The 13211-nt window shown below is 56.9% G+C and overlaps 1 protein-coding gene across 4 annotated transcripts in view; it reads right to left on the bottom strand.

Annotated features, from left to right (window-relative positions):
• Positions 1 to 13211, bottom strand: part of SMAD3 (SMAD family member 3) — a 252296-nt gene that overhangs the window by 5143 nt on the left and 233942 nt on the right. For all 4 annotated transcript variants that reach the window (XM_079768745.1, XM_079768743.1, XM_079768744.1 and 1 more), the window contains exons 6-8: positions 7192 to 7404; positions 4311 to 4448; positions 1597 to 1741 (exon numbers count right to left, since the gene is read on the bottom strand). In XM_079768745.1, coding sequence (XP_079624871.1) covers positions 1597 to 1741; positions 4311 to 4448; positions 7192 to 7404 — 496 coding nt within the window. The remainder of the gene's footprint in view (positions 1 to 1596; positions 1742 to 4310; positions 4449 to 7191; positions 7405 to 13211) is intronic.

Genomic DNA, 13211 nt, shown 5'->3' with positions numbered 1-13211 from the left:
GGGACCGGGTGTGCTGGCACTGCGTCCAGCGCGGTGACACAGTGCCCCCAGAGAAGGGCTTCCGCCACCAGGGGGCCTCTTCCCAGCACTTGAAGCTGAGGGCGGTGGTGCCACGCCAGGTCAAGGGCCGCTGGCCTCAGGGCACCGCCCTCCTTGCCTCACCCCAGGGGAGGGCGAGAAAGGAGCTTGCAGACTCACCCTGGGTGCCTGCCTGACCTGGGGCCCGAGGGGGGCCCTCAGGACTGCCGTCTGAGGTCCGAAGAGCAGATGGACCTCCCTCTGGTTCTTTTCCATTGGGCCCATCTTTACACATTTCCCTTCCCCAGTAAAAGATATGTATTACTTTTCTAACCTTTCAACTCTTGGTCCCCAAGTGATGTTAGCCAGGGCTAAAAGGTGAGCTAAAGCGTCCCTTGGGCTAGGCCTCTGGGCCTGGGCTAATCTCAGGCCATTATAACTGTGTGGAGACTGCTCCTGAGGTCTGACCCCTTTCATTGCTCAATTGGCCACTCCTGGATTTCAGGGGGACCCCCGCAGACCAAGGCGCTGTGTTCCCTGGCACTGCGGGGCGTACAGGGAACAGCAGCTAGAATACGGTAAATGGGAGAGGAAGATTTCACGGACCCAAATCCTCTAATGAGAATCTGACTTTCCATAAGTCATGCTCATCTGGATTTCATTATAAACGGTGGCCCGGAGCCAATACTGAAATGGGTTTGGCTTGGGTGCAGAATGACTGCAAAACAAAATGGATTCCAAACATCTGGAAAAATGAAGAGAGGGGGAGAGTAACTTGCAAGGCGCTGGCTCCTGCTGATGTGTGGGTACCTCCGCGTCTGCCTCAGGAGCTGGGGGGCTGGGGGGGGGGGGGGGACCTGTGAGCAGGAGGAGGGGCCCACAGCCCCGCCTCTCAGGAGACTCCTGTCCAGGTGTGAAAGAGAAGGGCCTGGATTCTCTGAGCCCAAACCCGAGTGGTCTGAGAGCCTCAGCAGAGCAGACCAGGGCAGCCCTGACCAGTGTTAGGTTAAAGCAGTATCTGAAATTCTGAGACACCGTTTCTCTTCTGAGCAAGTCAGCTTTGTTCCTCTATGACTACCCAGATCTCCTCCTCCTCCCCCTGCTTCTCAGTTATTTAATGTTCCAGGTGCTCAGGGTCACCAAGTCAGAGATGGAGCCACAGAGGCTGGAAGGAACGAGGAGATGAAAAGGTGACTCCCTGGAGAGGGCCGTGCTAGACCCATCTGCCCGAAATGAACAAGCAAGCCAAGAGGGTGCCACCTAGGTTCAGCCTTTCCACGAACGATGTGGCTTTGGGCAAGTCACTTTCCGCCCCTGGGCCTCAGCTCCCTCCCCACCACATAGGGTGATGCAGTGTCCGGCCCAGGGCAGTGTGAGGTGGCACGGAGCACATGTGTCTGAGGCCCTGGGCCAGCACTGCTCAGCTCTTATAAGCCTGCAGGTCGCGGCCTCTCTGATCGCTGCCTCTGTTCTTTGGGCGAGGGCTGGCCTGGCTCCGCTCTGAGGGGGCCCTGCTCTACTGTGCGGAGGCCCCTGCCGTCCTTGGGCCCTGGGACACGCACCCCCTCCAGTGCTGACCTGTACTCTGCTCCCCAGCCTTTGACGAAGCTCATGCGAATGGTGCACATGCGTGTCAGCTGGTAGACAGCCTCGAAGCCCTGGTTGACAGACTGAGCCAGGAGGGCAGCAAACTCCTGGTTGTTGAAGATCTTCAGGTTGCATCCTGCCAACAGAACAAAAACGGTGCTCCTGAGGACGAAGGGCGGGTGTGTCTGGTGCTCCCCTCCTGGCTAAAACCACCCCTGGGTCACCCGGAAGGTCCTAACTAGCACCTCCTCCATGCTTGGCACCCTGTCCTGAAGCCATGCCACCTCCATGTGGGTACCTACCACGGGCATAGGTGAGGGGGAGAATTAAACACTGGCCTGCAAGCTCCAGCTCCCAGAGCTGCGGGGAACACTGGGAAGGCAGTACAGGGGGCCACCAAGAACAAGGGAGAGGGTTTGGAGAGGTGGCCCTGCCCTGGGCTCAGGGAACAGAGAGACGAGGGACCCGAGCCAGAATGCCCATGGCTGTGTGGGGTTTGGCCGACCACCTGGGGAAAAATGACTCCTTGTCATTCGACGGAGTGTCTACAGAGACAGGCCAGCTGAAAGCTACGCCTGCCATCCCAAAAAACTCATCCCGGGGTCCCAAGGCGCCTCCCGCCAGCTCCTCTGAGTCCACCTCATGCTGGGGCCAGGAGGGAGGGAGCGATCTGGGCCCCAGTTTGGCCTCTGGGCACCAGGCTGGGTCGGGGTGACATTCACAGCAAAGTGAAGGTGTGTGTCTAACTCTGCAGTCAGTAAAACTAGAGACAGGCACAAATAAAGTTTATAGCAAATCGCTTGTTTGAAGTCCTGCCGCCCGAGTGCCAGGAATGTGTTCACCAGAAAAAACAAAGACAAAAGCACATGTTGGAGGTGCCCGAAAGGTGAGCTGAGGTGACACTGGTTAACGGGCCAACAGGAGGCTCCTCATCTTGCTGTGTGACTCTGGGCTGGTCACCTTCTCTTTGTAAGCGGGTGTCTCCTTTATAAAATGAGGGGCTGGCCTCAGAGGACCCTGAGTGAGCGTTGACATTCTATGAGCGAACAAACACCACCACAGCCAACTCAGCCCTCACCGAACAGATGGGGGGAGGGCTGGGGAAGGGAGTGGGCAGAATGCCAAGAATGCAACCCCGCTTCCTCTTCTAGCTTTCTCCAAGGGGGAGTGTGGTGAGGTAGGGCCAAAGTAGGCTCCAGGCGAGCTGAGCCCAACAGAGGAGCACGAGGCTCGGGAGTCACGCAGTCAGTCCTGGGTCCACCTGGCTCAGCCACTTACTAGCTGTGCATTTTGGGCAGGTGGCTTAACCTCTCTGAACTGGTCTCCTCAATATGTCTCCTCACCTGAAGAGCCAGAACAACTGGGGAAGACTGACAGCAGAGATAGAAATGGACTCTGTAGACACAACCACACCACACTCTGGGAACGCAGAGCACTTATCATTTCAGAGTGTCTGGGTTCCGACGTTGGCCTTGCCTAGGACCCAGGGTTCCACTCTCATCTGCTCCTCAGTGGGCAGGAAAAGACAAGCCACACCTGCCTCACAGTCTTCGGCCTGACCAGGGCCACGCCAGCTGGCCACAGTTCACGCTTTGTGGGCTGTGTGCCCCGTGGCTGCGCTGCACGCCCCGTGAAAAGTGGGCTTTGGCTGGGGCCGTCTGCCTCCGTGTTCTAAGGAGGCCTTAGCCGGGATCAGCCTCCTGCCTGGTCTTGCTCCCCAGGCCCAGCCCTGTCCAAGCCACCCTGTGGGGGACACAGCTTGACACCCCTTCCTGGAGTACAGGTGGGATTCATCAGCCCTGCACAGAAAACCCTCAACAGACCCTAGCTGGTTTGGCTCAATGGATAGAGCGTCGGCCTGTGGACTGAAGGGTCCTGGGTTTGATTCCGGTCAAGGGCACATGCCCACGGGTCAGACCAGATCAGGTTGCAGGCTCCATCCCCAGTAGGGGGCATGCAGGAGGCAGTCAGTCAATTATTATCATTGATGTTTCTATCTCCCCTCTCCCTTCCTCTCTGAAACCAATAAAAATATTTTTTTTAAAAGAAAAAAACCCCTCAGCAGTTCCCCAGAATAAAAGCAAAACTTTTATGTCCTTCCATGGCGGGGTCCCCTCATGCTTTCTAAACATGTCCCCTGTCTTCTACACGGCCTCGCCTCCAGCCAGAGTGCTGCCCCTGCGTGGCTGCCCTCCACCCCCTCAGCCTGGGACCCCTCACCGTCCTCACCCCTCATCGCCCTGTGCCTACGCCTCTCCTCCATGAGGGTGTCCCTGATCCACACCCACAGTTAAATGCTTGTCCTCCTGAATCCAAGAGCACCTTCTCTGTGCTGCTCTTGCACACTCAGCTGGTGTGTAAGGTCTGTGGAGACGGCAGCAGGGCCCTGCACCCCTCCGTCCCCTGTAGCACCACCTGCTGTGCCTGTTGTGGAAGGAAGGGAGGAAGGCAGGGGACTGCCTGAGCATCCACACACACAGGGCACTGAGCAGGTACCCACGGATCCAAGGCAGGTCCGTCCGATGCTGGGTCTGCTCCCTGGAGGGCCAGGGAGAGCAGAAGGTGAGGCTCAGAGAAAACCCAGATGGAGCACCTGCAGGTTAGCAATGCCAACCACGAGGAGGAGAAAACACCAGGAAAACAGCGACCCAGGCGTGTGCCATGGGGGAGAGGAGCTCAGGAAGGGCGTGTGGAGGTGTGGTTACCTGGCGGGATCTTGCAGACGGTGGCGGGGTGCCAGCCGTAGCGCTGGTTGCAGTTGGGGGACTGCACGAAGATGGCGCTGTCGCTGAGGCACTCTGCGAAGACCTCCCCGCCGATGTAGTACAGCCGCACGCCTCGCCCTGGAGAGACTCGGGTCAGACCGGACCAGGGTGCCTGGCCCCGCACAGTGGCCCAGGGCCGGCTGGGCTCGCGCAGGGGCAGAGCCAGCCAGGCTCCTGGTCCTTCCCAGCTTCACCAGGCACGTGGGACCCAGAGTGCAAACCTAACCCACGTGAGGGGGCAGGAGGGGTGAGGCTGTGTTCCTAAAGCCAGAGGCGGCAGATGACGAGAGAGGGGCCTGGGGTAAGCCTCATTCGGCCTCTGCCAGGGACCAGCCACCGCCTCAGTGACTTACTCCAACCTCTGAGCCTAAGTTCAGGTGGGGACAGTCACGACACCCCCCTCACAGGGGTGCTGTGAGCCACAGTAAGTGCCTGCAACGCGGCATCTGATTTCTGCTACTAGTGCCCTCCCCTCCAAGATCCAGAAATCTGTTCAGTCAACCTACAGAGCTCCCTCCCCGAGGCAGCAGACGCCAGGAGCCCTTCACAGCAGGGGTGACTTACTGCCACACTATACCTTTCTCCCCTCAATGCAGTTTTCAAGAACATTCGTAGGTTTATATCATTTACCTCTCCTTCATCTCTTAAATCCACTCCAGATGGACAGAAATTATTTTTAAATTGGCTCTGCAATTCAAGCAGTTACATAAACACTGACAATGAGTTCCCCATGCAGCGAGGGGGGGGGAGGACGGGCAGGGGGGGTGCTCCCTTCTCCTGCAGGGAAGGGCTCCATTCAGCTCCTAGGGAGGAGGCCCCGAGGGCTGGAAAACGGAGCCCGACTACAGGCACAGCGTCAGGTGGGATGGAAACCAGACGCTGAACTGAGGGGCCATTGAGGTCCTCCTGTCTCCTCACCCCATTACTGCCCCATCCCCCATCACTACCATTCCTTCTTGGCTCAGTGTTATAGGACAGACTTGGGGTTCTCAAGGAAGACCCTCTGTGCATGCCCATCAAGAGTGGGAGGCAGTCCTGGTCGGGTAGCTGTCTTGTACACAAAAAGTTGTCAGTTCAATCCCTGGTTGGGACACATACAGGAAGCAACTGATCAATGTTTCTCTCTCACATCAATGTTTCTCTCTCCTCTCTCTCTGTCTCTCAAAAATCAATAAAAATATATCCTTGGGCCCGGCCAGTGTGCTCAGTGGTTGAACGTTGACCTATGAACCAGTTGACCTATGAACCAGAAGATCACGGTTCGATTTCCGGTCAGGACATGCCTGCGTTGCAGGCTCAATCCCCAGTGGTGGGCATACAGGAGGCAGCTGATCAGTGATTCTCTCTCATCATTGATGTTTTTATCTCTCTTTCCCTCTCCTTTCCTCTCTGAAAGGATATATACATGTATCCTTGTGTGAGGATTAAAAAAAAAAAAAAAAGTGGGAGGCAGAAGTGGAGGTGGGGAGCCCCAGACCAAGAGAACAAAAATATTTTGTTAGGGTAATTTTTTTTAAAATATTTTATTGATTTTTTACAGAGAGGTAGAGAGAGAGGGATAGAGAGTTAGAAACATCGATGAGAGAGAAACATCGATCAGCTGCCTCTTGCACACCCCCTACTGGGGATGTGCCCGCAACCAAGGTACATGCCCTTGACTGGAATCGAACCTGGGACCTTTCAGTCCGCAGGCCGACGCTCTATCCACTGAGCCAAACCGGTTTCGGCTGTTAGGGTAATTTTTAAAATATTTTTAAAACATAGAAAAATATAAAGAGAAATCAGCCACTCCCAAGATCAGTATCTTTTTTTAAGTAACGTAACGGGAGGCCATCTGGGAAGGACGCGGGCTCAGGGGCAGGGGCTGTCTGTCACCGACTGTGTCACGCTTGCTGTCTGGCCCCTGCAGGGCTCTGCCCCTTCCGAGCAGCAGATTATTCCCTGAAAATGAGCACACGGGTCTACCCATGGCTTCCAAACTTTTCTTCTCCCAACTACAAAATCTTCTCTTCACCTGTTAATGCCCAAGATCTTAACACACACAAGCAGCAGTGCTCTGGTCCACGTGGGCCTGACCCCGCTGCCCTGCCCAGGTTCCGGCTTTGCCCTGGAGCCCCTCGACCAACCCTGGGGGCTGCGGATGCTGCCAGAGAATACCCCCCTGCACCCACTACAGTGCCAAGCATGTCCAACTCGCGGCTGGCGGGCCGCATGCCTTCCATTTCTATGGCCCTTCTAAGCGACTCTGGGTCACAGAATTATGAATATCCTTAGTGTGACATTTTTATGAGCAAACCAAGTGATAACTACCAAGGCTTCATCGTCCCTAGCCTAAGTAATCTTTTCCTGTGTTTTGGGTGTTGGGAGGCAGAACGCCAGCAGCAGTGGTGTCCCAGCAGCGGGCAGTTCATACTATAAGTTGCTAAAATAATCATAATCGTGTAGGAAATTAACACAAAAGATCACACCTCCAAGACGAACGACCCACCTATCCACCCATCAGTCGTTTAAGTGCCTAGTGACTAAGAGAACCGCATATGGTGCCTTTTGTACAGAGTCCCCTTTCGTGTCCCCTTAGGTGAAGTGTTTTCCTCTGTGGCTTTCAGATGTTCAGAGACGCTCCGTCTGTGTCTGTGAGTGAGATGGCCAAGCAACCTGAACTCTACCTTTCTGGCCCCTAAACGAGACAATACAGAATGTGAGGGAGGGGCTGGGGCAGAGTCCTCCCCCCATTCCCTCGCAGGAGGCCCAGCACGGAGGCTGCACTGGGGCCGGGAGGGGGGAGGGGGGAACTGGAGCAGCCCCTTGGCCTTGCTCTTACCAATGTGCCTCCGTGTGAGCTCCACGGCGGCGTTCCTGTTGACGTTGGAGAGCAGCCCGAGGCAGAAGCGCTCCGAGTTGGAGGGGTCGGTGAAGCCGTCCACCGTCATGGAGGGCTGCGAGGCGTGGAATGTCTCCCCGACACGCTGGTTCAGCTCGTAGTAGGAGATGGAGCACCAGAAGGCTGGCTCGCAGTAGGTGACGGGCTGCAGGTCTGGGAGACAGGCCAGGCTGCGGGTCAGTGGGGCCCCCAGGCCCCTGCTTCCCCACGGGGTCCCCCGGATGCTCCAGGAGCCTGTTTCTCTACCTCTCAGAGGGCATTATCACCCCAGCCCTCATGCCTTTTATTGTCTTGCAGGATCCCATGGGCCACAATACTCAGGTGTTGGGAGACGTGTCCCACCAGCCCATTTAGTTTTAGTTCACAGGGCCCTGTTCTGCCTGGCCTGGCCTGGCCTTGGGGTGAAGCAGTCTTCAAGGAGGTGCTGGGCCCAGTGCGCTCACTGCACCGACACGGTCACCTCCCGGCCTTTCTTCCAAGGCCCTTAAGTAACCCATGCTGACCTCTGCCCCCAAAGGGCTTTCTGCCTTTGGCTCTGCCTGCTCTCGGGCAAACCCTAGCCTGTCAAGCAGCAGCGGCCCAGCCTGGAAGCTGAGCAGCCCGGGGGCCCCGCGCTGTGCAGTGTCGGAGAGCACAGGGCACCTGGCGCTGTCTGCAGAGCGGGCCGGCCCACGTCTCTCTCTCCGGAAACCACCTCTGGATGCCTCCAGATGCCACCTGCTGGAGTGGCTCAGACACAAGCGCGCCTGGAAGAGATTCTGCGTTTGTCCTAGTTGTCCGTCTCTAGTCCCTATTCAGGGGTCCTCAGAGCAAAACGTCTTGTGGGGTGTTGGTTCTCTTTCTCAGAAGAGTCGGGAACCCCTGAAATAGAGGTTCCCCTCATGTGATCCCCCATGATCCCTAGCCTTCCTGTCACCTCCAGCCATTCCGGGTTCCCCAGCCGCCCCTGTCCTCCTCCTGCCCACCCCGGCATCACCTCTCACCTCCCCGCACTGGCCGGCACTCGTCACTCCTCACTCCCATCACGTCCCCAGTCCCGCCTCTTCCAGCTGCCTCTCTGCAATGCCCGCTGCGCTGGCTGGGAGGCCGAGCTCCCCACATCCTGCTCTCTGCCTGCGTGGCTGGAGGATCAGGGAGCCCCTGCTCATTCTCCCCCATCTCAGACCCCCAGCCTGATCACTCACTCTGGCTCTGACATATATTTGGGGCCTGGCGACCTGGGTGTGTCCTGTAGGAGCTGGTGAGAGGGCCAGGCCAAGTCTCAGCACAGGCCTGAGACCCCTGCTCCCCACCTGCCAGGCAACGTCCTAGGGTGAGAACCCACGGGCCCCTCTGCTCACAGACCTTTGAAAGTGTGTAAAGGCCGAGAGAGAAAAACCAGAAGCTGTTCTGAGAGGGCCCGCATCTCCTGGGGTCTGTGCCCACAATCCCTTCTAAGCGCAGACACTGTGTCCGCGCAGGGGAGGTACGGACCGGTAATGGACATCCGTGCTTGCACGCAACACACACCCAGAACTTGTCAGCCAGAGAGTTAGGACGCCTAGATCCGGTACTCAGCCGCGGCACTGTTGGCAGTCTGGGCCAGATACCTCTTTGTTTAGGGGAGCGGGAGACTGTGCGTTACAGGACGGTTAGCAGCACCCCTGGTCTCTATCCACGAGACGTCAGTAGCTCCCGTCCATCTCACCCTCCCAAGCTGTGGGAACAAGAAATGCCCCCAGACATCGCAAGCTGTCTTCCGGGGGACAAAAGCCACTGATTAAAAACGATGGCCCTCGCTGTTAACCAGGTCATGGAGCACCAGCCTTAGACCCAGGTGGACTCCAGCTCACTCTCGACTCCGGCACGGACTCGCCGTGTGGCTGAGCAAACCAGTCCCACTCCGAGTTCCAGCTTCCAGACCCCCTGCCCCAGCCACCGGAGCGGAGAATCCTTCCCACCACCAGGCGCTCTTTGTGGAGGGGCGGAGACAACTCCTAGGAAGCACAGAGCATGCATCAAACACTCGAGAAACTGTGTGTACGGTTATAATAACTTTGATTATTTGAACTTGAGAACATCCTGTTCCTGTCCTGACCTCCATCACAAGAGGACGCTTTGCCCCTTTCCTCTCTTCCCAGGGGGGCAGGGAGGGAAGGGAAGGAGGCAGGAGATCTAAGCTCCTCCGTGGACGGGGAGTGATGAGGCAGGAGTGACCGTGGCCTGTGGCTTGTGCGCCCGAAGTGGCGCTGAGCCACATCCGGCTCAGGCTTTGCTGGATGCTTCCACATTCCAATGAGATAAGCTATATTCTAAACAATGTGGTCACTAAATGTGAGCTGTGTTGCTTTGGAAACCTTAAAAAATAAATAAACCCAAGTGCAATTCAAGCCTTCAAAGTGGCCGGGCAACATGTCAGGACCAGAGGTATTGGGGAAGGGCCGCCCGCCGCCACTGCCTACAGGCAGGCTCTGCTCATCTGGCTGTGTGCCCTGGAGGATGGGGAAGGTGGCTTCCCGCTCTGGCCTCCGTTTCCCAGTCTAAGAGTACCTGCAGTGTACTAGAGGACAGCCAAAGCAGACCATCTAGGTCACTGTGCTTCGGGCATGAGTTGGCCTGAAGGTGCAGCTGTGACTGATCTGGGCTGGCCCTGGTTGCCCAGCAAAGTGCAGAACAGAAAGAGTCCTCTCCCCAAGTCATAAATCCCTACCCAGCACCCCAGGGCTTAGACAGGCAGAAGACAGGCAGTGAGGTTCCCAGGGACACTGACATAGCCCACCTACCAAAAGCCGCCGGGCCACCTGTCAGAGGACGTGGAGCTGGGACCTCGCTCTGGAGAAGTATGGGTTCAAGATGTCTCAGAACCAGAGAGGGGCTTAGGGACCTGGCCCAAGAGGTCCTCCCAAGCAGGTCGGAGCCCTTATCCAAACATCCTGCAACTTGCAGACACACACACTGGACAGCGCTGTGGAAAACGCTGGACGCAGGAGCCTGACACGTAATTAAGGAGATGCGAGTTTGAAGGAGCCGCGCAGTCAGGCCAAGACGGTCCGGAAGCTGCCATTTCAGAGAGGGCTGTGTGGACGCGTTGACCTGCGTTCTGAACCAGAGCAGCACCCTCAGCCACACATTTATTATTCTCTGCAAACAATGAAAAGCCAGCCATGCCTTCCACCTCTCTCCTTCCCACCACCCCTCAGCTGCTTCCTCAAGGCACTTCTGCAAGAGGAGCAGCAGACCCCAAAGTGAGATCACCACCGCCGAGTTCTGCCTTGAATGGCACCTCATTTTTAAACCTCACATACGCCCTCATTTCTTTCCCACCTAAAGACTTATCCACATCATGGTTAAGTACAAAAGAAACAAAAGAGAAGGCTATAAATGGGATAACCATAAAATTATAGCTACTGAAATAACCCTCACCTTGGCTCTGAGCTTCCTAGCAGACAAGGCAAAAAGGGAGAATATGCTACAATTCTCTGGTTGGTGGACAGAATTCTTACTGGTTCTGAGGGTGGAACAACACTTGTCTTAGCACAAAATCTTAAAAGAAGTCTATCAAGGGGGTAACCCCTCCCCTACTTCAATCAAGCCAGCCAGCCCTGGTTTTCGAGAATTTCCCAACAAATGCAGAAACGATTTTATATAAGGTTGCTTCTTCAAAGGAACCTGAAGACATGCCATCCAAAGGCTCCTCTGGGAGGATGACTCTGTACTCTGGTGAGATGCCTTGCCCCAATGGAGCATGGCTCTGCATCTCTAGGCCAAGGGCTTGGCACACCTGGGGTGGTAGATGATGGAACGTGCCCAAGGCCTTCCCTGCTCGCGGCCAAACTGCTGAGTCTGTGCTAATCTCTGTTCCCGGGGCAGAGGTGTCAGAGACGCAGGCACCTCCAGCTCCAGCCGCGCTCGGCCCCCTGCCCCTACCAGTGCGATGTCGGCCAGACTTCTCGAGTGGCATGGGGCACTTAATTCATGACTGGCCCCCTGCCAGCCTTACACATTGGCTGGCTCCAGTTTTGAGCCCTATTCCAAACTGGCATAGACTCTCTGTTTTGTTTAAGGAAAAGAAAACAGAATAAAACCCAGAAGGCAACACTTGGATTAAGGGAACCCTATTAAAAACATGTGCAAGAAATCCAAATCCGGTAAAGGAAGGGGGAGGCCGGAGGGGAAATTAACTTTCTACTATAAATCGAAAGCAGGGAGCAGGCAAGGCCAGGAGCGCGGCGCTGCGGGCGAAAGGGCGAACCTGAAGGGCTGGCGTCCCCCGGGCGCTCCTCAGGGTGAAGCGGCTCTACCTCAGGCCGGGAGGCTGCACGCGCAGTCCCCACCTGCCTTCCCGCGGCCGTCTCCCCTGCTGTGCCCTCTCCCTGGCTCCCCATCCCCAACTGCTAGGGCCTCGCTCCGTGGCTGTGGAGCATTGCCTGACCCCTCCCTGCAGGATGGCCCGTGTCTGAGCCCCCTGCGCACCTAAGCGCTATTCCTGCAGGCCCGGGACCATCTGTGTCCCCGCATCTGGGGCACCCATTCCAACCCATCTCGCTGAAGATGAGGGCCACACACCAGAGTGTACACAGAAGGAGCCCCGCGCACTCAGCCTCGCACCAGTTCACCGAGACCAAGAACCATGGCCAAGTCTCAGAGCAGGACCCTCGGGAGTGTGCGGGCACAGCCGGCCGCTGACTTCCTGCCATGGAGATCCCCGGACTCCCCTGAGGGGAGGCCTTCGGAAAGGCCAGGTGCAGCGGCAGGAAGGGCCTGGAACTGGACCCGTGTCCTCTGTCAGGGCCCCGGGGTTCGTCCCGCTGCCCTGCCACCAGCCCTTCTCCTGGCAGGAGAGGAAGGCAGCTCTGCCGAGGCCTCTGAGGAACCGTCACCTCCTTAAACTCCGCTCAGCTGCTGCTCTGGGCACTCAAGGCCCATCCCGAAATGTCTCACGTAAAAGCAGAAAACAACTTACTCACCAGCAGGATCCAGATCCTTATCATTTCCCTTTCTCCCCACCTCCCTCCTCCTTCCTCCTTCCTCTCCAACTGCCCAATCCTTCTGCCTTCGGCGCTTAGGAAAGTCCAGGTGACTCAGGCAGCACGGTGTGTAATAACAGGAACATCACCTGCTCACACACCCCCACCCCGAAAACAAAGCCCTGGGGGCTCCCGCAGCCTCTGGCGGGAGGCTGAGCTGGCTCTCAGTCACCCACTGGAGCTCCCGTGAGTCACCTGAAGTGACTTTACGGCGGTGGGAGGCCCAACCTTTTGCCCGGAGTGGGGAGGAAGTGAAGGAGGAGCCAGATAGCCTAGGTCTTACTTCTTTTTGTGTGATAACTTCTTTGCAGGAAATGATCAGATGTCCTGAGAGGTCCCCATCTTTCTCTAGGAAGCACTTGCTGTGTGCCTGTCCTCACCTTACCGTTTGGGACACACCGCCTGGTATACGGGCCGGGAAGAAGGAACCCAGAGGCTGCCGCTGTGGGCTCCCTCCCCGCCCTCACCCTTTATTTGCCCTTCAGCCCATTTCTGACCAACTTCAGCCACCACCCCTCCCCATACCTGCTCTCCAAAGGATGCCCTTGAACTCCTGATGTCAAACTCGGGGTCTCTTCTTACATCTCATTTTGTATCTGTAGGACCTCCCTGGCATCTCCCATCCCTCTGGCTGCTGTGGCTCCATCCTGCACCTGACCCTCAGCCTCTTTCTCAACCCTGTCCCTCCCGCAAGGCGCCCCCTCTCTTTCCTTCTTGAGCTGGGTCTCCCTCTCCACTGAATTCAGCCACTCCTACAACTTCAGCCGAACCTTCGTCAGTGTTTCCACAGTGCGACCTCTGGGTGGTAAATGGGATTATAAGACAGAAGTGATGGAACAGTGGTCAGGTCCCAGGGAGCGATGCTGATCTAACAGGCCTCCTTCCTGCAGGACTTCTCGGAGGCTTTCCTACGCCAGTGCCTTGGGGGCCCGTGAGAGGGGAGTGCAGGCTTTC

This window comes from Cnephaeus nilssonii, assembly GCF_951640355.1.
Source record: "Cnephaeus nilssonii genome assembly, chromosome: 4".
NCBI classification, from domain to species: domain Eukaryota; kingdom Metazoa; phylum Chordata; class Mammalia; order Chiroptera; family Vespertilionidae; genus Cnephaeus; species Cnephaeus nilssonii.
The sequence above is the reverse complement of the archived record's forward strand: the minus strand, read 5'-3'. Positions and strand labels throughout refer to the sequence as shown.